The following is a 24,868-nucleotide window of genomic DNA, read 5'->3' as shown; positions in this document are numbered from 1 at the left end:
GATTACCAGGTTTCAGGCAAGTCTCAGACATCCTGGATGAAAAACTATTGAAATTAAAAAATAACCTGTAAAAAATTAATCACACTCCTTCCCCTGCCTTTAGTGAGCACTTTAATGCTTTGGGACACTATGAAAACTCAAATGACAAATCAGTTTTAAAGGCGTTTGAGAGAAGATTCTGATTTCAATGCTTCACATACGCAGACAACTATATATCAAATTGGAATTGCAGCATGTTCTAACTAATGGCCATAGAAAGCCTACTTTTACTGTGTTCTAATTTTTCTCAGCTCTGTTGCAGAATTACATCCTGTAGATTTGCAGCCTTAGATGTCTTCCTTACACAGAGGGAGAAAACTCTTGTGAAAAAAAAATCCTGCTATTTAATAGTAATGCCAGAACCAGGACCATCTTATCTTTGGAGCTTGTGCTTTAACTGCCGTTACCATAGCAGATATGTGTTCATCTCTTCAGGAAGAAGCACGTGGATGCTGAAAAAAATTAAAGATTTTCTTCCACAAGGACTTAACAAGGAGGGAGAGACAAAAAAAAGTAAAAAAATGCAACTGAGAGATTAAGGAGTCAACAACAAAAAATAAGGAGAGGTATCACCCAAACAAAGACTTCACTGGAAAGTTGAGTAACAGATGCTTTTCCTAAAAAGCGTCTAGATCCTTCTCCTTCTAAACTGGAAGTAGTGAATTAATTTCACTAACAAGTAACAGCAGAATTTCACCTGCTAAGTTGGCACAGTTTCAGCTGTGATAGAATACAGACCTAACTGGTCTTCAGTTTCATACCCCTTCAGAGGACTGACAAATTCACAAGAATCTCTACCAGTTACTAAAGCTTTTGTTCAACAGCTCTGTATTCCATTAACTTCATCTGTTAGAAAATGAAGACTGGAAGTGAAAGATAGCATTGACTATACTAATTGAGTGAACTTAAAAAAAAAAAAAAACAACAAAAAACAAGAAAAACATCCACCAACAAATACTAAAGGTGATTCAACTCCCTAGTTTTCAAAACAAACGTATCATTTGGAGAACACCCCTTAAAGGATACTTCAGTATTCATATACATAAACATAGCACTGATATCTTCACTGATTGAATGGATTTTGCATATTGCACTGTTTTAGTATATTACTTATATGTTGTTAAAAAGCATGTGATGTATTCCATATCAGGAAAAACATTGCGCTGTAATGAAACAATGGGCATTTGGACACCAGAACATCATGAACAACTGGCTTTTGTTCGAGGACTAAACATTATAAATAAGAATTTTTAAAAAGCACTGTAAGTTTTTTTTTTTTTTCCCCAGCATCAGGACCTTTGACCCACTGTCTTCCTAAGACTGAGTTGCAGTTCTTATTTTCCTCTGAAGTTTTAGTTTATACTTTTCCCTGTAATTTGTTAAGATGATAGAAAAAAACAAACCAGCCTGCACTTTAACATGGTATTATTATTAGAAAGCCAAATGCATGTATATTCATGGCTGTTACAAATCCACAGAACAATCTTAAACACCAAACACACTGTACCTCCTAATACAGAATCCGGTGTTAGAGACAACAGTTTGATATACGAAGAACCTGGAACAAAAAGATCCACCTCCTTCTCTTCCTCATCTTCATTCACGTCAGTCTCCTCCAGTGAGTTAATTTCTGTTCGTGCCTAGAAGATTAAAAAACAGAAACGTCAGAACACATCTCTGAATCCTCATTATCTTCCATGATTTCAAACATCAAAAATAGCAACTAAATATGAAAAAGTTCCCCATTTCATTAATTTCAATCCATTTCATTAATTGGAGCTGAAAGTATTAAAGCTTTCCTTCTACCTGAATGAAATGCAGAACTGGTTGATAAAAATCATGTGGATATATAATCCATGGTACCTGCAGTAGTAAAATTAGTCTTGACGTTCGCAGACTAAAATATTATTACTAGAACTTAATTATCGCTCTTATTCTTCACCGAGCACAGAGATAAGCCGTGCTTTATACTCTGTACTAAAAATGTTTTGTGCATATTATATTTTGACGTAGTTTTCAAAATTTGAAGAACTGCAAAATATTTACATTGTTTTCAGTGACAGTGTATTTCTTTTCTGATAAGTGTGAAGTAACAGCACAAGTAATACTGAACTATGTACCACCACAAAAGAGAAATGGCACTACGACAGTGTTATGAGATTTCCCTTATTCTGTGCTGTGCTCTTCTCTGCAAACACATTTTTCATTTGCAAAGCTTGCGCTCAACTCTTTCAACTGATTTATATAAAGCAAGTATGTTTTTATTAATTTTAATTCTCCTTATTTTCATAATATGCAGTTACATTTCCCAGACTGAGCCCACTTCGTAATAATGCAGGAACTAAAATCTCACAGAAGTATTTACTACATTATAAAGTACCAATGGAGTACTGAATATTGTCCAGTCTATCTTACAAAGTTATTCCAAAAGGGAAAATAATTCACATAGACGATCTTATTTGTTCATTTCCTTCTACTTCCATTTTGTAAGGTTACTGATTCAACCTATCAGACTGAAGTTTCACATTTTAACAGCCCTTTACAAATTCAACAAGATGTCAAGTAAGTGATCTCAAATACTTTCTGGCTGTCGTTTTTAATCAACAACAACGTCATGCTGTACAAGTACAGAAGTACAGAACTAATGCTGGTAAAGCTTTCAGCTCAGTTCCAAACAAGCACCTACTTCTCAAACTGATTTGCCCATTTCAGGAACAAGAACACCAAGCATGAGTGTTACTGCCATGGATGGAAGAGCGTTCATGAGAGCTCCTTGGTGTCAAGACTCAGTTGCATACATTATCAGAAGAGCATAAAGTGCAAATCTGGTGCCTAATGAATAACGTGCTGATTTGACCACTGAAATAAGAACTACCTTCTAACTGCTTAGTTCCTATTTGCAGGTTTCCCCGCTCATAAACCTTAGTTATACTAATCACACGCAGTATTGTTGCACTAGCAGGAGTTCATACTCCTTCTTTGAGACTCTCAGTTGTCTTATAGAGACGATGCATGACTTACAGGATAATACTGACATCAAACGCAAGTGACGTCCCTCACTACTAAAAATACAACATTGCTACCTGTTCAGGAAGATGAAGAATTGTATGTTCGTCAGAGCCAAATGATGAGAGTGATTTGTAGGCTGAAATAGCTACAATAGCTTCCTAGAAAATTAACAGGAAGAAAAGGAAAATCACAAGCACAGCAAACAGCACTGGTACACACCTAACATTCCACATACAAAAAGCCTATCCACTAACCACTGAATGCTGAAAAAGAGTAACTGACTTTTCTTTAAACATTAGTGCTTTTCTGAGATATTCTCCAAATTACATTGTACTTTATAAATAAAATGCAAACTAATAAAACCAATTATCTAGGCCTGACATCATTCTGATTATTATACTCTACTACTGCTTTAAGTGTAGTTTATGTAGAAATATGAGCTACATTTAAACTAAGTTCTTTGGTTCTACTAGCTTTATGGCTATGGCAGCCCAGCATTCCCACACTTAAAATAGCCCAGCAAAGAAATGAGGTGTACAAACCCATGCAACTGGTCTGAATCGATCTCTACACTTACCTGATTAATTTAAAATCATATGTTAGACGTTTTCCAGATTGATCTAGTTGTCACAGTTTCAGCTTAGCCAAATGAGTTTTACTATGCCAATGCTGAATCCCATCACAGGACTCAAACTACTCTGGTGGGGCAATTCTTTGTGGGAGCTGCAAATCTCAGGACTAGCAGTTAGCTACTGTTTTTCTTGTACATCACAATGCTTCAAAAACAGGATTAAACATTCAACAAGAATAAAATGCTACCACAAAACAACACTGTTGGCACCGATAACTTTTTCTTGATGGAAAGGTTATCAAATGCAATATCCAGTAGCTGACACTATTTATTAACACCACTATTAACACAGACACCAGGAATTAACATTTTCAGTTGTCACCTACCTTGTTTTGTGTGTTTTTCCACAGGAAGCTGAGAACTTGAGCTTTGAATTTCTATAAAAGCAGACAACACATACATTCAGTTTTTCTTTAAGCAAGAATGCAGTTGAAATCAAGTTACTTTACACAGTCTGCTTCTTCAACATGCACTAAATTCAGAAAGAGGCCTGAACTACGAGCACATCCTGTGAGAGGGAAATTTGTGATCGATGCTTCACTCAAATTTCACAGCTGTCTCTCATGATTCATTAATGCAAACTAAAGCTGTGAAATGGTATGGGAATGTGTATTGTGAGGGGTTGCAAATTAGTGATAGGCAAAAATATGCAGGTATTTGTAAAACCCATATACAATAATATAATGGAAGAAGAGGTTCAGTGCAGTCTGGGGTACATACCTCATATTCATTTGTATTCACTGTTAACGAGGGAACCAGAGCAAACAATTCATTCAGTGCTTTTAAAATAAGGGGTCTTGTGTCACAACTCAGCTTTGGTGACAGAGCATTCCATGTAGAATTAATGCAAACAACCTGAAGGGAAAGTCGGAGGCAGCATTAATAATAACAATTCCAACCTGCATGGCCCAACGTTTGTTTCTAGAATTTGCTTCCTTTCTTACCGCTTGTGAATATGAATTAATGTAAGTTGCATTAAAAAACAAAAAACCCACCAGATCAAAAATCCTACAAGCATGTTGAAAATTCACTTGTATGCAATAATTCTAGATGAACCCTCATCAGATAAAGCAGCTCCTCAGTAGGAAAAAAAGGGCACAGCAGCAATACAAATAAAGATGCAGACGCGTAAGTTATCTTCATATATTATAATTACTTTATTTCACTCTTTAGCTTAAAAGCAAGCTGTCTATGGAGATCCAACAGCATGAAAGCAGAGAAAGTTCCAAAACAAAATGTCCTTAATGTTTAAACACAATAAAATCCTGATGAATTTGTAGAACAGAAAGGAAGAATATAAAACTGCAGGAATCCAGAAATCATTGCAGAGAACACAAACTAAAACAATAATACAATACAAAGACCTATGCTAAGCAGGTGAGATTTTAAACAGCCGATAGATTTTGAATAAAAATGAATCAGAAACAAGCAAATGAAATCATTCTGTAAGAAAATGCAGATGTCAGTATTATCACACTTCCAAGTGTTACTTAAAATTGTGAAGTGTCTGACAATCACAGAACTACTTTTTATTCTATGAATTACGAATTTGGAGTATTGACATTTGCATTACAAGTCCTCAGAAAATAATAGTTCTATCCTTTTAAATCTCACTTTGAAGTTATGTCGGGAACCAGAAAGTTATTTTGCACCAAGTAGAAGCTGAAATACCCTTAGACATATTTTTGCAATCCCAGCTATTAGTTCCTTAAAAGAAAGATCAACCACACCAAAATATGGGCGATATTAAAAAAAATATATATGAGCATCTGAAAGGTATCCATTCAATGAAGAATTCATTATAAACTGGAAAACCATGCTATTAAAGGTTTTTCAATTTAGAAGACCTAAATATACAGCAAACATACCCTGAAAAGCAAAGTGACAAAGTAGAAAAGCTGAATAATTAAGCTTCAAAATTAAACACTACTAGACAGATGTATCCTGGCTGTTTAGAATCACAGAATCACCAAGGTTGGATAAGACCTTCAAGATCATCCAGTCCAGCTGTCCACCTATCACCAGTATTTCCCACTAAACCATTTCCCCCAGTACCACATCTAAATGTTTCTTGAACATGCCCAGGAATGGCGACTCCACCACCTGCCTGCGCAGCCCATTCCAGCGCCTGACCCCCCTCACAGAGAAGTATTCCCTAACGTCCAACCCGAATCTCCCCTGGTGCAACTTGCACCCATTCCCTCTAGTCCTATCACTAGTTACACAGGAGAAGAAGCTGACTTCCCCATCACCACAGTCTCCCTTCAGAGAATTGTACATAGTGATGAGGTCTCCCCTGAGCCTCCTCTTTTCAAGACTGAACAATTCCAGCTCCCCCAGCTGCTCCTTGTGCTCCAGCTTTGCTGCCTTTCTTTGGACACATTTCAGGGCCTCAATGTCTTCCTTGCAGTAAAGGGCTCTAAACTGCTTGCAGGTAGCAAAAAAGATACCAGAACAGAATTCTCATTCAAGTTCAACATGAACTGGGAAGTGTTACAGCACAGTAAAAAGTATGCTTAGTTTTATGGATCTGCTCAACAGATATTCAAATATATAGATTTTTTAAAATTAAATACTCGTAGCCAGAATCTGTATGAGATTCAGTTACCTTTGAGGAACTTAATCCCCTCTCACATTCAACACTTGATATGCAGCAGAAAATCTCTTGGCTTTTTTGTCCTAACCAATTTATGACTTCTGTGGCCCACAGATATTACCCTGAATAAAACCAAGAACCATGCTCATTATAAGATATATTTACAGCAACTCCTATATTACAATGACGTTTCATAGAAAATATTCATTCTATTTATCAAGTCAGTATATAGTTCATTTTCACGCTACCTGTTTGGAAGGGTATTCTGGAAACATGCTTCAATTTTCAGGCTTCTATTCAAAAAGGCATTTTGCTTTCAGTCTAGCTTTAAACATGTGAACAGTTCCACTAAATGTAAGACCACTTTATGTACTTCATGATGTAATAAATGATTATTCTTACGTACTTCACCAAATAATTCAAAATTAGGGAAACAAAGTAGGCTCAAGTGGGCCAGTACAAATTAGAAAAGGAAAGCATTCACTGCCCACAAAGTGTTCCTTTTACTTGGAGTACATGGAGTTATCTCAGTCTTCCCACCTCACATCAGCGGTACGCTGCTTCTCAAATGATGTTTTTTTTTCAGTTGGACATGACAGTTGTCACAGGCCTAGCTCCTGCTTCTCTGCAGGAAACAAAGCCTATATATAATCCAGTCTGGGAAAACATCAGTATTCTGAAGCCTCCATTCCAAGAATTCACATGAGCTCAAGATGAGTCAAACTTCGTATCAAAAACAAACACAGTAGTTACCCTGAGCAAGATGGTTCTTAATACCAACTGTCTGAAACTTAACTATATTAGATAATAATGTCTATGGAACGCTATCTATTTCTATATTGTTCTTGAACTAGTGTCATGATTACACACGTACAGAGTGGTAATAGCTGGATTCTTTCATTGGATCAGTTTCACTGTGGTAAACATTGCACTGAGTCAGGAAGCAGATAAACTTAAGATTGCTGTTTGGCAGTGAACAAATAATCACATATTCCTGTAGGGTAGTATTAGTTCACTAACTCAGACACAGCCCACATAGTCCACAGTTGGCCTAGAGGGTGATTCTCAGCACATCTGCATCACCACATCTGGATTGTCACTGAAAAGGAGTCTTGGCTCCTAACTCAGGGATACCATAGGATCATAACAGTGGGGTTGAGCTGGCAAGAAGTTTTCTATTTCAACCTCTCGTTCAAGAAGAGTCACTATGAGATCAATTACACATGTTCAGGATATTATCCAGGGCAACTTGAAAACCTCCAAGGATGGAGAGAGTAGCATGTTCCAATGCTTATCCATCCTCATTACCAGTAATGAATGTAATACTTTAAAATATTACAAGTGATTTCACTACAAGTGATTTCATACCCTATACCAGATGTGTGAATAAGAGACAAAAGGGCAGGCCAGTAAGATATGACAAATGATTTACATACTTTCCAGCTAATCAAAATTATGTTCCACACAGCTGCTCTTTTTCAAATTTGAATGAAAAATGCATGAAAGAATGTTTCTGACACACACTACCATGCTGACTTAAATTCCAAACCAACCATCTGACCTGCTGCAGTGAAAATTCATAGTACAGTCTCCCAGGAAAAATCAACTAGTGCTGGGAGAGAAGAATTCTTTATAGCTGTATTTGTGGGAAAAAAAAAAAAAAAAATTCAACTGAGGGAAAAATAACATCATCCACAAGCAAAACATGGAAGATACTGATAAGCCAATTTGACCTTACCTCAGCCTCACAAAGTGCCTGAAGACCCTGTAAGACAATAGCAGCAGGTGAAGCTTGATCAGGTTTTGTGCATTCATTCAACACCTGGGAAATTGCAGCCAACATATCTGCTCCATGCTGGTATGGCCTAAAGGAAAAAACACAAAGATATAGGGCAGTAGGGCAGTAGTCACACAAACAATTGTACTCTGTATAAAAAAAAAATTAGTAAGTATCAATTATACAAAAATGACAAACTAGGAGGCAAAGGATAAAAAAGGTATGAAGCAGTAGGGAATTCTAAAGGTGGAGTGATAGAGAAGTAGATCAGCAGGCACTGATCCATGGAGTTTGCAATGAAAAATGTCACCAAGTAGTTAAGCTATGGAAGTTTTTTATAAGGATGTTGTGTATTCTAAAAGATTACATCATCAAGAAGCAGCCAAGAAAGTGCTGTTAAAGATACTACTCTGCGCTTCTTACTTATAGTCTTTCATAGGCACTAATGTGTATTGCTGTATATTTTGGAGACAAAAGACTGGCCTGATACATGATGACTCCCCTTATATCACCTAGAAACTTTTTTTCAAGTACATTATTTGCTGCAGCTATTTATTTCTCTTTCTATGATTACATGGCCATTTACTTGTTTTCTAGTCTTACAGCACTCACTCAGATTCTCAGGGCAAAAAAAAAAAAAGTCAAGTGCTGATTCTGCAGATCCTCTCACTGATTCTGTAAGAACTTCGGGTAAAAAGCATCTGCTGAAGTGATTTATATGCATAGAACATTCAGACTCTACTAGTTTCCCCTTTCTTTCAAATCATTTCTAAATGCATAAGGAACAGTACTTTATACCTGAACAGCCTTCACTTGGCAAAGAAAATAATCCAGCTGCACTGAAATTCCTCTCATGATGTTCACTTGTTTTCATTTTCATTTTTTTCTTTACTGTTTCTTGAAAAATGCTGTTTGACAAAATAAAATACTTAACATTCCTTGTCCTCATTTTGAATCTTTCCAGCTGTTAGTAATTTTACTTTTGTGAAGGTCAAAGTGGAACCCAAAGGATAGGTGGACAAGCAGAAAAGATGGTATTGAGCACACAAAAACAGAACTAATTCATAAGATGTTTAAAAACAACCTTTATAGGAACTGTAAACTGTAACTAATTGCTCTAATGGACTGTTGGAAACAGGAAAGTATCAATATACCATCCAGTTAGAACATTACTCCCATTTTCAAGAAAGGGAGAAAAGAAGATCTGGGGAACTACAGGCCAGTGAGCCTTCCTTCTGAGCCTGGGAAGATCATGGAGCAGATCCTCCTGGTTACCATATTAAGGCACATATGAGACAAAGAGACGATCTGAGACAGTCAACATGGCTTCACTGAGGGCAGATCTTGCCTGACCAATCCAGTGGCCTTTTATGATGGAGTGATGGCATGAGTGGAGAGGGTAAGGGCGATGGATGTAATCTATCTGGACTTCTGCAAAGCCTTTGACGTGGTCCCTCACCGAAATGGAGAGGTATGGATTTGAAAGATGGACAGTTCAATGGATTAAGAACTGTTTGGCTGATCACAGCCAAGCGGTTCTATGTCCGGTCACAAGTGGTGTCCCCCAAGGGTCAGTTTTGGGACCGGTGCTCTTCAACATCATTATCAGTGACACAGATGATGGCATCACTTGCACCCATGACAACCTCATGAGGTTCAACAAGGCCAAGTGCAAGGTGTTGCGCTTGGGCTGAGGCAATCACATGTATTTATACAGACCTGGGGAAGAAGTCCTTGCGAGCAGCCCTGTGGAGATGGACTTGGGGGTCCCGGTGGACAGGAAGCTGGACATGAGCCAGCAGTGGGCGCTTGCAGCCCAGAAGGCCAACTCTATCTTGGGCTGCATTAAAAAAGGGGTGGCCAGCAGGGAGAGGGAGGTGATTGTGCCCCTGTACTCGGCCTTTGTGAGGCCCCATCTGGAGTACTGCATCCAGGCCTGAGGCCCCCAGTACAGGAAGGACATGGAGCTCTTGGAATGGGTCCAGAGGAGGGCCATTAAGATGATCAGAGGGCTGGAGCACCTCTCCTATGAAGAAAGGTTGAGGGAACAGGGATTGTTTAGCTTGGAGAAGAGAAGGCTCCAGGGAGGCCTCATTGTGGCCTTCCAGTACTTGAAGGAAGCATATAAACAGGAAGGGGAATGGCTGTTTACGAGGGTGGACAGTGATAGGACAAGGGGGCATGGTTTTAAACCGAGGCAGGGGAGGTTCAGGTTAGATATTAGGAGGAATTTTTTCACACAGAGGGTGCTGATGTGATGGAACAGGTTGCCCAAGGAGGTTGTGGATGCCCCATCCCTGGAGGCATTGAAGGCCAGGCTGGATGTGGCTCTGGGCGGCCTGGTCTAGTGGTTGGTGACCCTGCACGTAGTAGGGGGGGGGGGGCTTGAAACTAGATGATTATTGATGTCCTTTTCAACCCAAGCTATTCTGTGATTCTATTATTTGCTACTGTGTTAGACAGGCAGTATTAGATCTGAATAAAGACCCGTAATTTGTGTGACAAAAAAAATACTTTTAGAAAAGTATCTAGTCTTTCTTTCTTTGAACAGATCAAAAGACTCAGATATTTCTTCCAATGGTGCATTACTCTTTTTTAAAATTAGGAGTTTGTATGCTTTAGGTTTCTGTTCAGGATCAGTGCAGGACCCTTGTTTTGTTTATAAGGAAGAAAGGTCTTTTCCACTAACTTTAAAATTATTTAAACATCCTTTTAAATCTACAATGTGTAAGTACTTGAGATTAACAATGCCTGAGTCAGTATCTTGCACAATTAGAAAAATACTAGCCATAGTATTAGCCATTATTAGCCAGACTAGGAAGAAAAAATTATGAAGCTTATCTGAAAAAGTTTTCCCATAGAAAGATATAAGATTGATAACAAACTCTTTTATTTACCTCTGTTTACAGATATCCCTTATACAGGCAGCTTTAGCAATCACTTTTTCCCACTGAGCATCCTTGTCAACCACCAAAGAGGGTACATCAGACGTTGCCAAGAACTTCTGTAATTCTGGGTAAATTCGATCCTAGAAGTAATTCAATATAAAAATTATCTTGGTGACAAGATTTTTGACTGCTACCAGTTTTACTTGACTCTAAATTCTACTTTTATTGCATACCGTACTTTGCTTTTCTTCATCAGAGTTCAATGCTGCAATGAGACCCGAGTAACTTTTGCAGATCGTATCTTTATTGCAGCTTCATAAATAAAGAAGCAAGCTACTGCCTTTTTATGAAGGTATTGTTCTTACCATATGTTATGTGAAACAGAAACCTATCTCTCAAAAAATGTAATTTTCCTCTTGTTGAAATGAAAAGCAGCTTTCCCAAAAGATGTACTATTGAAATTTTTCACTAAGACATAGTTGATAAAAGCACCACTTTCACCATTTAATTTATATTGCTAAAAATGAGATACTAGTGGAAACAATGCTACAGAACAAATTTCTTTTCCTGGTTAGAAGAAATGAAGTTTACAAACTGCAGTTGTACTTAGAGACACCACAAGAATTTTCTAACCTGTCTTTCCCACAAAGATGTCATCAGACGCAAAGTAATAGCTCTGAGCTTCGGTGTGCTCCCCAGCATGTGTATGGTTCGTAAAATCTGAGCTACACAAACCTGAAAGAGATTTTGTTAACTAAAAGTTACCATTACTTTTTTATTATTTATTTATTTATTTTAAATGTCCAAGAAGGTGCACAAATCTAGAAATTGTTACTTGAACCAAGTATCACAGTTATGTAACTATCCAACAGCAATGTCAGAAAGAAGCTGGAAACCAATGAATCCAAGAACACCTTCTTAGGCTATCTAAAAACAGTAATGATATGCTGCAGACAAGAAAGCAAAAGGTACATATCACCTTACTCAAATGCTATATCCCATCCAAAATATTACAAAGTTATGCTTATGCTTGCAAGTCAGTTATTATTTTAAGCAAGCTGTGGATTTCCCAGTCTAAATCACTTTTTTTTTTTTTTTTGGTAAATAAATGACTGCTTTTTGATACAGTTTTTATTTTACTAAAAAAACTTCCATTCTGACCTTGTGTACACCAAGTGAAGGCAAAGTATACAATATATCCTTGTAAAGTGCAGGCTCCAAAGGTCTTCCCAAGATAAATACCAGAACTGGAATAAGACTTGGGACCTACAATAAAACAAAAGAAAGCAACTTCAGAATTAGGTTGCCAGCCTGCTAAGTGTCTTACATACAAGACAATGATTTTGTGAGACCAAATTAAGAACTCACACCTTTCTGCATTATTTTGCTTTCCAGTAATAATAAAAACAAATGAAAAATTCCAAGTTTAACTTTTTATTTCTTGTAAGTTATTTCTTCTATGTAATCATCTTAGAAGCACATTGTTAGGTATCTTCAGCTGTAACTAATGCAATAATCTAGAATGCTAATGACTCTCTCAAATTTACAAGATAATCAGGTAAAAATGAATGCCATTATGATCTATAAGTATGTAGAGTGGTCAAAGAAACACTGTCACCCAAACGATGTGGCTTTACACTGTACTCTCAGTAGTATGCTTCAACATAAATTCTTAACCAGCATTCTTAGCCAACATTCTCCTGGTTAACTTAACATCCTTGCCTCAGCAGACCACAGCAGCCAAAGGCATTTGTAGGCACAGATAAATTTATTTCTAAACTACAATTAACATCAAAGTGACACCAATTGCCCAACAATTCAAGGCAGATGATGATATAGATACCATTCTTTCTATTTAAGTGACCATACACCTAATTTTCACCCAAACAGCTGCTGGCTTTTTGCAAGTTTCTCTGAAATCAACTTGCCTTTCTCTGATCAAAAAACTCTCTCACTTAGAATGAAGAATTCAATAGGAAAATTGGTAAAGGTATAAAGAGAAGTAACAAACTTCTGAGAGTAACACTCTCTCTGAGAAGCAACATATCTCACAGTTCTTTGATTCTGTCATACTACAAGAAGATATTCTCTAAATCCCTTATCCCTTTCAGATCTATTACACTGGTTTATACCACAGAAGTCAAAGGAGTCTCTCCACACTAAACCCACCTCATAGCATCACTTTGGAACAACACTTTAAAGTGAACTGTAGGGAGCTGAGGACCTAGTTCTTACCTCTTCCGTAATTCTCCAAACTATCATTTCTTCTCTCTTCATAGTAAGTCTGTTATCTTTTCACTCAATTTCATTCACAGCACATCTCAACAGCTAATTCAGACACAAGTACTAATTGGGATCCTCCACAGTCTCTGGAGACTATCCTGTATTTATGCTCTGATATGCATCTTAATCAGAATATTCCTCCTAGTTTAAATGCCTCTGAAAAGCCTAGCCATTTTCAATACTGTTACAGTACTTAAATCCTGCATCATAAGTAGTCTTTTGTTTTACCAGTATTTTTAGAAATGCAGAGGTAGGTGTGGGAATTAATTCACTCTAAGTCCACCAGCACATGGCAGAGTTTAACTAACATTAATTCCAGCCCCAGTCAAAATCCAGTAATGTTTGCCTTGATACTGACAAACAGAAAACTAAACCTTCATTCGAAACATAGAATTTAGTTAATTGCCTTCTATTCGCCTTCCACTTCCAAAGTAACCATTTGTTTAGCTGTGTTTCCTCACCTGACTGATGCCAAAAGGGCAGCAGCACTGGCTAGGAGAAAAGGATGTTCATTAACACAGGAAAAAAAACTAAACTGCCTAATAAATAATTAGAACACAAAGTAAGACCTGAAAAAAAACCTAAACACTCAAATCAAGAATCCATTGAAGCTAAGTCAAATTTTATGAAGAGAATTTTGCAGAGAAACCAAATAATAAAGGATGAAAAAAAAAAATTGAAGCTAGGAAGTTTGGTAGATGTAAGTGCATTTATTGCTGGGCACCTGTTGTAACTTTAGCATTAATGAAAAAATAATTCATCCACTGATGTACCGTTACTTAAATCTTTGGCTAAAACCCTGCTGATCCGCAAATAGTGAACATTCCATACCTCCAAGTGGGGCAACCAGTAACACTAATGGCAGAAACCTCCACCACTATTTTGGAACACTAATGGCAGAAACCTTCACCATTCTCCAAATTATTAGAGAGGTCACTGCATGCTTTTTCACTGAGGTACAGTCTTCCACACTGCTTCTAGCACAATGTGGGAAGAAAATAGGGAAGAAAAGTATTCTGAAAACACTACACAGAACATCTGGCATACATCATCATGGCTGGAACACACTCAACTCCAAGAATTAGAGCTTTGTTGTTCCTTTAAACCATATTCATCTCTTATTAATGCTGTCAGTGGTTTGTGCCGTGCCGTGCAAAGGTTGTATCAGTAATAAAGCTGTCAGATGTCATTACAATGCTTAAACTCCTTACCTAGGTTCTGTCCCATCGTCCTCTCACCACTGCTGCCAGAAGCAGGTTCTTACCCTGCTCCATTGCATCTTTAGTTCTCTCTCTACTCAGACTATTTCCTGCACTTTTCCCAGCAGCAGCAGGAGTCTATGCACATGGCAATCAGACTGAGTGACATGCAAAATAAATTACAATGAAAAGAAATAATATTAAATCATTTTACTTAAAAAGCATTTAAAGTCAGTCTGATCAAGCTGTGACAAGAACTTCATTTCAACTCCTGTGTTCACATTAACTTTCTAGTTAAGAAATATATTCTACACTAAGTTCAATTCACAGAATTCTCAGGGAACGATTAAAAGCTGGAAGCTAAACACACCAGATAGACATTTCTTTTAATACTTTGTCCTTCAAGTGCACTCCTTCTGAAGTTGATGTTCAGATTATAAGATCAGGAGAAAAACAAAATGTTCTGGTACAGAAGAATTGCTCCTCCCTCCCTCATGCAATGGATAAACAATGCTGGGACTACTCTCAGTGCTATATTTATACTAAATCTTCATCGAAAGCTTAATAGCTCCAAAAAGCCAATACAACAATTCACTAGCTCTCAGCACGTAGGAAGCAGCTGTGGAGGCAGAGAGGCACAATTGCTGGCAGCAGTGCCTCCTGCACTTACCACTCCTGGAGCATGCAGCCGTTAGGTCAAGCCTCTCATTAGCAAACTGACAAAGGGTTTCAAGACTGTGGGGTTTGTTATTTGTAATAATTTGCATCTCAAAAATCATTCCTACGTATGCCAACAGCCCCTTTCTTCACTCACTTACATATGAGACAAAATACTAATATAATTAACTAATATAATAATTATAATAATATTAACAGGACTAATGACTGTTTGGCGATCTGATTTTTTAAAAATTATTTTTTCTTTTTATAGGACAATTTTTCTTCTTCAAAAATGGGGATAAAAGGACGACAATTCTTCTCCCTTTCAATTCCTTCACACTTTGTTACATTCAACGGAAGGGGAACTATCCCTTACACAGCCCTTCTGCCAATACAACAAATACACTCCAGAAAATGCTCTCCAGTAAAGAATGCTCTGTCCAAGACTTTTCAAACATATTAGTAATGCTGTCTCCATTTTATATGCTAAACACAGAGTATCACTTAACTCACGCCACACATTCTTTGGCTTAACATCTATCTCGGTGGGCTCTTTTGAGTCAATTTTAACATTAAGAGATCATTGCAGGCAACTCAGAAAAAGCGAACCAAAAAGGCACAAATAATGTCACTGCAAAGTATTCCATGTTTTATTTCTGGAACATGTAGGGCTGAACTAAAGTTCAGTAAGTAAGGAGGTAACACCAGCTGAGTTCTCCAGTCGGCAAGACAGTGCAGTGACTAGGTTTTCAGCAGCATTCAGCACACTGGTATTTCTTGCTCCAGGGCACAAGACAAAAATATTGAACAATACACACACACACCTGAAAAACTGTTTCATTCGTTTCAGTGCACAACTGAAGATAGAGAAGATAGATTTTTCAAAATAAAGGCTGTAAAAATATCCTTCTCAAAAAGCAAAAGCACTTTTTAAGAAGACATATGCTAGGTTTTGAAACATTACACGTACTCCGCCAGGACCTTAATCAGTCAGCTTTGACAATGAAGAATCTGTGTATGAGATCAGAGTACAACATAATAATTCCCTAACACCTTCTGAAGATAACATAATCAGACTTCCAACAGTATTGTCAGGTATCACATGAGCAAGCCCAAACCATTTCAACACATGCTTAAACAGTCTCCTCTGAATAAAAATGCAAATGAAATAATGCATTCTTAGACTGACTTCCCCACATTGTTTCATTCCAGCCATTGAAATGTCCTTTAGAACCTCATTAATAATCTTAATAAATCTTGTGTTACTATTCACCAGTGATGTCTCAGTGAGATGATTTAATTTCTTCTCTTGCAGTGCAGTGGGTAGCATACACTGTAATTTTGCTGTTTTTGCACAACAAGAAAATTCATCTCGTTAGAAAGACTGTATTAAGTATTTAATAAACATCATGCTTATTTATTACTTAAATCACTTTGCAGTGATTTAGTTTAAAACTGCCAAAAAGCCAACATACTACTCCTAATTCATCAAGCTTTTAAAAAGATTTCTGGACTTTCTTCCAGTATTTCAGTCTATTACTCCAAAATGAATAAGCTGGAAACAGATCTAATACAATTGCTCATCATGCATTACAAAAAGGATTTCAGGCTTTTACTTAGTGAGGAAGGAAGAGATACGTACACAGAAGTCCTCTTGTAGGCTTCATAGAAAGAGTAACGTAAAACAAAAATATGGCATAACTGGAATGATGTCTGTAAAAGAAGTTACATACTATTTTTAAGCCTAGCACCGTTTCTGAAATGCTCCATTAATTTATTCCTGAGATTATGGACTCCATATAAAAACAATATTCTGTGGGGCAATGGAGGCTCTGTTTGTGAACTCTGCTCATGTAGCTGTGAACCCATTTGTGAAAACAATGGATAACATTCTAAATACACATCTTCCTTTTCTGACTCCATTTTGTCTTGCAATCCAATTTTTCTAATTTTGCACTGCAATCTCTTGTGGCTTTTCCATCCAGTATTCATAGCTATCAGCACTATCATCTAAGCCACAAAACAGGAAAAAAAAAAAAAAAAGAAAGAAAAACTACCAACAAGAAAAAGCAACACACAGTTGTTTTCATATTACAACCCTCTCTGTGATGCCTTTGCACTTATATATATACCCCTGTAGGTAGTCCACAGTTTGTCTGCAAAGCTCATACTTTTTTATTCTGTCCTGTAAACACTTCATTTACCTTTTGCAATCTTAAACTCTGAGGTCTGTTAGTCCAAGTTTTTTTGATCATGAATCAAAGACCTGGAATTCACAGTATATCTGTATTTAATTGATTAGGCCTTTTTTCCATTTCACACATTTGCACTAAAACTAGACGCTCAACTGTTAATATCAAATGAACAGATTCATTAATAAAGGTAGCAGTTTAACTTCAATTAACAGCCTATCTCTTCATTTTACTTCTTACCTCTGACTCTCCTGCTATTCAGAATGGCCAAATTACTATGCTTCATGTTCCCTTTCACAGTATCCCTTGGCAAGTGCCCAAAAAAAGGAAAACTCAAAATTCTTTGCTATTTTGTTGTGATTAGCTTTCCTCTTAATATAAAAGCATTCTAAGCACTCTTTTACCACTTGCTTCCCCCATTTCTTATAAACCACCATTTATTCATATGGAGCTGAATAAAACAGAAACAAATATAGCAGTTCCTGAAGTACTCTTTCACCATGTATTGACTGCTGTCACTATAGAGTCCTTGCAGTTTCCCTTATCAGAATACCAGTTATTCCTCCTGTACATGAGTTTAACTGCTTTCTCCCATCACATTAAATACTTCAACTATGAGAAAAAGAAAAGTTCTAGAAAATCCTTCCTGCCTTTGGAGACCGCTGCACCTACAAGAAACAACATAACCTTTCATTGCAGTGCAGAATAGCAGAAACTCTGTGGACTCACTGAGCAAAAACATAACTAAAATAACTTTGTCACAGTCATGACAGATACCAGGTAATCCCAAGTTCAACTAAGCCAGACCACAGGTCCCACTTTTAAAAGCATTAAGATCCTTTAGAGCAAAATATATTTAGAATGTGGTATTGCAGCAGATAGTGCTAACTCCAGAAAGTGCTCAATCAGGTTGCTAAGAGCCTGGTCTAGCCTTGCCTTGACTACCTCCAGGAACGAGGCATCCACCACCTCTCTGGGCAACCTGTTCCAGTGCCTCACTACCCTCACTGTCTTTTTCCTTATATTCAATCTAAATCTCCACTCTTCTAGCTTGAAACTATATCCTCTTGCCCTACCACAGCAGATCCTCCTAAAAAGCCTGTCCCCTTCTTTCTTAGAGAGCCCCCTCAATGATACTGAAAGACTGCTTTCAGGTCTCCCCGGGGTCTTCTCTGCTCCAGACTGAACAGCCCCAGCTCTGTCAGCTTGTCCTCATAGGGGAAGTGTTCCACCCCTTGGATCATTTTTGTGGCCCTCCTCTAGACACACTCCAACAGGTTGCCCCTGTGCTGAGAACTCCACATCTGCACAGAATATTCCAGGTGAAGTCTCACCAGTGCAGAGCAGAGGGGCAGGGTCTCCTTCCTTGACCTGCTGACCACACTTCTTTTGATGTAACCCAGGACATGGTTGGCTTTCTGGGCAGGGAGGGCACATTGCTGGCTCATGTCCAGCTTGCCATCCACCAGTACCTTTGAACTCCTTTTCAGCAGGCCTGCGCTCTATTCTTACATCCCCTCACTTTTACTGATTGTGGGGGTTGCCATGACCTGTGTAGCAAGACCTTGCATTTAGATTTGTTGAATCCCATGAAGTTCCACTGCTAGAGCCTGTCTAGGTCTCTCTGAATGGCTGAGGTGAAAGAAGGCTAAGAGAAGATCTCACTGCTCTCTAAAATGACCTGAAAGGAGGTAACAGAAAGGAGGGTGTCAAGTCTCTTTTCTTGGATGGCAAGCGATAAAATGTGAGGTAACACTCTCAAGGAGCATCAGGGGAAGTTTGGGTATTATGAGAATATCCACAGAGAAGGTTGTCAAGCACTAGAACAGGCTACTCAGGGAAGCAGTGGAGTACCCGTCCCTGCAGGTATTTAACAGTTGTGTGGATATGGCATTAAGGGACATGGTTTAGTGATAGGACTTGGTATAGATCAAGCTCATGGTTGGACTTTTTTCCAACCTAAATGATTCTATGGTCCTGTTCTATACTGGAGAGAGTACAGTGAAAGGCCACAAACATGATTAAGAGACTGGAATATCCCTCACACACAGAAAGGCTGAGAAAGCTTGAACCAATAGTAGTCTAGGGAAGAAAGGGCTGAAAGGAGACTACATCAATATATATGAATTCCTGAAAGGAGGATGCAGTGAAAATGTAACCAGGTCTATTTTAATAGTGTCCAATAACAGGACAAGATGCAATAGGCACAAACTGAAACACGGGTGGCTCTGTCTGAACATCAAGAAACACTTTTTTTCACTGTGAGGCTGACTGAGCGTTGACACAGGTTGCCTAGAAAAGCTGAGGAGATTCCATGCATTTGAATATTCAAATAACATAATGACACAGCCCTGAGCAAGTAGTATTACGTGGCTTTGCTTCAGGAGGTTTGTTGGACCAGATGATCTCTGAAGGTCACTTCTGACCTCAAGCATTCTGTGATTCTGTAATGTACAAAGAGTTCTTCTGGCTGTGAACTGGATGACTCAGGTAAAACTACATCCTCCAGAAAACTAACCTGCACTTCTAGGAACATAATTTAAACCTTCCACCAAAGAAAATCCATTCTTAATATTCTAACTTGCAACATGTGAAGCCACCTGTTAAGAAAGGCTTAAAAGTACTGAAGATTTCTACTTGATTGAAAACAACTAAGCAATAACTCAATGAATGAGCTTGACACCATCCTCATTCAGAAAATAATGGCAAGCTATTCTACCTGGTGACCAGAAGCAATACTGCCATCATTTGGGAAACTGCTCTCTTTGAATACGTTACTTGGAATTTTACCACTATAGGAAGAGCACATTTAGAAAACTCTATACATATTTCTTCCTGTCACAGACATAGCCTTTGTGATCCATTATGTTTCACTACAAGTTTTTAAATACTATGCAGAATTGGTACTTTCATTTAAATAGAGAGGCAAAAAAAACCTATGACAAATTAAAAGGAAGTCAGTCATTACACAGAACAGCAAAAACCAGCTTCAGGTATGTTCCTGCTATAGCTGTCTGAGAAAAAAATCCTTTGCTCTGAGAACTGTGCTGCAAAATTCTGATTTGCTTGTGTGCTTTATAATTAATCCTCCCCCCCCCCCCCCCCCTTTTTTTTTTTTTGCTTTTTAATTATTCTGTTTTATGCTACTTAGCCATCCTGTGGAATGAAAAGGTACAAGGCTAAAACAGAAGGATTTTACATCTGTACTTTTACAGAAGGAATCCATCCCTATGAAAGAAAGTACCAATCATTATAAGAAAGCATCATGAAATGGAGAAAGAAAGAAAGAAAGAAAGGGAAAAACATCCTGGGGAAAAAAAAAACCCAAAACAACTTCATTTAGTATATTTCTGCCTGATACTTAGCTTTGAGGAGTCAGTTCTAACTTGCAGCAAGCTTATTATATCCACTTACTTCAGACCTGTATCCCAGGGCAGCTCTTCTATGCATGAGTCAAAGAGTATACCAAGCACACAACCAAATATTTCAAAAATAAAACTACCTAAGAGCTAGGTCCCATTCCTATTTTGAATTGTAAGCATTAACTATGCAGTCTTGCAGGTTACTTGAAGAGTTTAGCAAATATCAAAGTTGAGATTCAGGCTTTGTACAACAGTATTTTGAATCAGCAGCCATCTTTATATTCATTAAGATGAAATACTACCTTGCTAGCATTGGTTTAATAACAGCCATATGCACAGGACAAAACAGGATCTCCAAAATACAATAAAATGAAGGAAGTTAAACATCTGCCTAATTAATTCACATACAACATGAGTATACTAAAACAGTAGATTAGTTAGTAGCCCTTTTCAATATAATTGATGGCTACTTGTGGTTGGAAGTGTCATAACTGTGCTGGAGTTAGTAGTATGCAATTTTAACTTTACTTCTTGCTAATATGCTGCATCCATTGTTTACTTTCAAACCAAAAAGAAAAGCCAATGCTATAGCTACAGACACCACAACAAAACATTTTAAAATGCCACATAAACCTTCCTTTTTGAATTAGTCCCTTCACATGATTGTGTCTGTTTCTCCAAGCTGCAGTGGGAAATGCCATGAGTTAATGTATTTGGAGGTGACTCACTTCTTGGAAACCCAGCTACACTGCAGAACAATACATCCAAAGGCTTTTAGTTGGTTTAGCTAGGATTTAAATACAATTTATTTATTTTTTCTCCCCACCACAGTGGTGATCTTACAGCTCATGTAAATAAATACATTCTACACATTCTTCTATTCCCACATAATGCTCACAGTTCTGATGAGTAATTCCACAGCAGAAGCCTGCAATTTTTTCCAGACCAAAAAACAGACCTTTTAATCTGTTAGTATGTGTCTGAATAGGAGTCAAAATTACTTTACACATAGGATCAAATTAAAATATATATATGCATATATATATAAAATCCTCAAAGTTACTGAATTTTAATGGTCATGACACAAAAAACTATTAAATAACTTGTAAGCCCTGAAATAAGATAATTAATGCCCACCAAAATTAATTACAACGCAGAAGTACGATTGAGTACAATGCTATAAGTTTGATACAAGTTAAAAAATGCAAAAAAGTTCAATCAATGGTAGAAAAAAATGAAGAAATCACATGCTCCCAAATCTGTTTTGATCCTGCTGCATATGAAACACACTGAATATATGAAAACAACAAAACAAAGGCAAGCTTGACAGAGGATTTACAAGACACATACCGGAAAGTTATCAATGAGCAATCCAAAGAAGATGAAGCTGGCATGAAGTTAAAAAACATCTCCAACTTAGGAATTACAGGTATTTCCAAAAGCACCGTATACTGACTCTGTTTTAGCACAGTATTTCAGTACATGTTCAATAGCAAGCACATCCTGGTCCTGCAGTTCTTGGTACCCTAAGGCATTAAGTGCATATTCATAAGCTGTAGCTTTCTACAACTTTTGTGCTACAGAAGTGTGACAGCTATTTGAAAAAGAAAGCAATTGAGAAACTTAAGTAAATAAAACTTGTCCTTATGGTCTGACACACAAAACAAGACTTCTCCCTTCCCTGCATTTTTTTCATTTTACAGGATGATTATTTCTGTACAGTGATTCCTGATCTACCTATTTATCTACATAGAAAGCCATATATCTGCATTTACCTAAGTCATGAAGAAACATATAAGCATACTGCATAAATCTGACTTGGATTCACTAGTGAATGAGACAAAAACAGTACAGGGAATAGAGATATTTTTAAGAAGTAATACAACAGACATCAAAAGTGACTTGGTGGTCCTCCACTAACTTCAACAGGATGAAGATCCTTCAAAAGCCAGAAACAGTTTAGTAGCCTTTTTTCAACTTGTTGGTGTTTTATTCCATACTTACGAGGTAATTTCACTAAATAAAGCAGACTTTTTTCCTAACCCTAAAAACATGAAAACACCCTAACACAGAGGCATAATGTACATGATACTGTACACAACAAAAAATTTTACAAGTTGAAAAGCCAGACAGACTAGGAGTGTTCTGGTGAGATGTGTGTGTCAAGCATATGGATGTGAACATACATGTGTGCACACATGCATGTATTATGTGCATGGGTGAAGATACACAAGCGTGTGTTGCCAGGGTAGTCCAGCCAGCTGTGTGTATGTGCACGCACACAGTTGTGTGTGCCTGGTTGGAAGGCAGTCTGTACCAGCAACTGTAATGCAGCTGCAGCCACAGGGGCTCTTATGTCCAGATGCCAGCAACTGGGGAGATGGATCCAGAGGTCAGCTAGTGCGTGCCTGAGAGTCTGAGCCTGCTGCTGGAAATAGCCACACTACACATATGTATACAATGTGCATGTATTCCTATTAGCTGACAGCCAGTGTGCTCAGCAGGAAAGGGGAGCAAAATAAAGCCACTAGTGCCATTAATGTTCATGAGAGTGCACTGTGTGTCTGCATTACATACATACAGCCACAGATATGTGATGTACACATGTGCTCTGTGTGTGTACCTACTGGGAGTGCATGCTCAGTCTCATGACCAGTTGGACCTGAGAGCAGGAAGCTGTGGCAGACTTGCCCCTCTTGAGGTGGGGAATCCACCCCAATTCCTGTAAGAAAATACAATAACACTAAGTTTTTACCTGAGAACAATCAGCTTTGGCTACCTCCGTAGTAGTCTGCAGTACATCACGAAGACTGTCTCCTTTTTCTTGGATCAGTAGATAAGCCAGCAGAAGAAAAATGTGGGCAGGGACCTGAGTTGTAACAGGCAGCAGTGACCTCACTGAAGATAACCAGTCAATAACTGCTGACTTTTCTTTCATGAGCTCTAGAATCTTCCAAGTAGTGTACAATGAACAATAAGAGCTGGTTATGGGGAATAGGAGTTTACAGGACATCTGAAAACAAATGAAACATACAAACAATTTTCAAATGAGCAAGTAAAACATCATGAAAGAGCAAAGAAAAAAAAGTAACTTATTCAGTTCTATCATCTGAAACAAATGCTTTACTGAGGATCCCAACACAATAAATGTAATTAATAAGTCACAGTACATTTCTTTACAATCCTTCACATTAATTCTTGAATTTAGGATGATTGTGTTAATAATGTACTCAGGAATTTCCCCTTTATTTGGAATCCATCACTCCTATTTCTGTAGGTAACTGCAGTGCTATGTCCTCGCGAAAATGTACACAATAAAACTGGAGCACATTAAAAGCTTATGTTCCTCATCATGACATGTACATCATATAAATATTTAAATATTTTTAGGAAATTCCCATGCTTTTTATAGCACTCGCTAAAAAAACATACTTTATGTTAATCTCACTCTACACTTATTTTTGCTGTAACTGTTTCATTCCTCAGAATTCATGTTCTACAGTCGTCATCACGGTAGATAAAGTTTAGAAGCAAAAAAGCAGTAAAACACAAGTGAAAAATTCTCCTGACTCAGGCTATTTCATTTACTTATACATATATATGAAGATGTATATATATGTTCATTACACACATCAAAAAAAAGGCTATTTATATAGATAAATATACTTACATGTATGTTACATATTAAGTTGCATATACAAAATAATAAATATTAAGCTCCTGCAAATAAATTTATATTAATTATATATAATTAATGCATGCATTCAGAGTTCTTCTTTAAAAGAAATCCAAGACAAAACATCTTTTCCCTTATAAGTCTGCTTCCTTAGAAAACGCAAAGTTTTCAGACATCTCAATCATTATCAAGACAGTAACTGGCATGTAGTAATTAGATGAAGAACACTTATTTAAAAAGCAAGTCTTAAAGTACTTGAAAAGAAGTCTCCAAATATAAATTAGAAATAAAATTCAGGCCCCAGTGGGACAGGCTCACACATCTTTAAGTTACCGGGGAAAAAAAGATTCTGAGCAGCAACTGCAGTTCTCTGTCAACTGCAGAGCTTCATTTTAATGATGCTTTTATTCACTAATGGGAAGTATAGTGCCTCCACACCTTGGATAGCTTTGTAAATTAGCATTTAATTTAAAGATAAATTAATACATTTATTGGGCACTACAATTACTGTATTTGAAAAATAGGTAGAGGTAAATAGATGGAGAACAACAGTGCA

General features: G+C 37.5%; 1 protein-coding gene across 6 annotated transcripts in view; it reads right to left on the bottom strand.

Annotated features, from left to right (window-relative positions):
• FOCAD (focadhesin) overlaps positions 1-24,868 on the bottom strand; it is a 99,786-nt gene that overhangs the window by 48,480 nt on the left and 26,438 nt on the right. For all 6 annotated transcript variants that reach the window (XM_040655530.2, XM_046905347.1, NM_001195603.3 and 3 more), the window contains 9 exons: positions 23,392-23,649; positions 12,102-12,206; positions 11,574-11,675; positions 10,950-11,080; positions 8,014-8,140; positions 4,400-4,534; positions 4,006-4,056; positions 3,123-3,206; positions 1,547-1,679 (listed from right to left, as the gene is read on the bottom strand). In XM_040655530.2, coding sequence (XP_040511464.1) covers positions 1,547-1,679; positions 3,123-3,206; positions 4,006-4,056; positions 4,400-4,534; positions 8,014-8,140; positions 10,950-11,080; positions 11,574-11,675; positions 12,102-12,206; positions 23,392-23,649 — 1,126 coding nt within the window. The remainder of the gene's footprint in view (positions 1-1,546; positions 1,680-3,122; positions 3,207-4,005; positions 4,057-4,399; positions 4,535-8,013; positions 8,141-10,949; positions 11,081-11,573; positions 11,676-12,101; positions 12,207-23,391; positions 23,650-24,868) is intronic.

Source organism: Gallus gallus, chromosome Z (assembly GCF_016699485.2).
Source record: "Gallus gallus isolate bGalGal1 chromosome Z, bGalGal1.mat.broiler.GRCg7b, whole genome shotgun sequence".
Lineage (NCBI taxonomy): Eukaryota > Metazoa > Chordata > Aves > Galliformes > Phasianidae > Gallus > Gallus gallus.
This window is presented reverse-complemented; position numbering and strand designations above follow the sequence as displayed.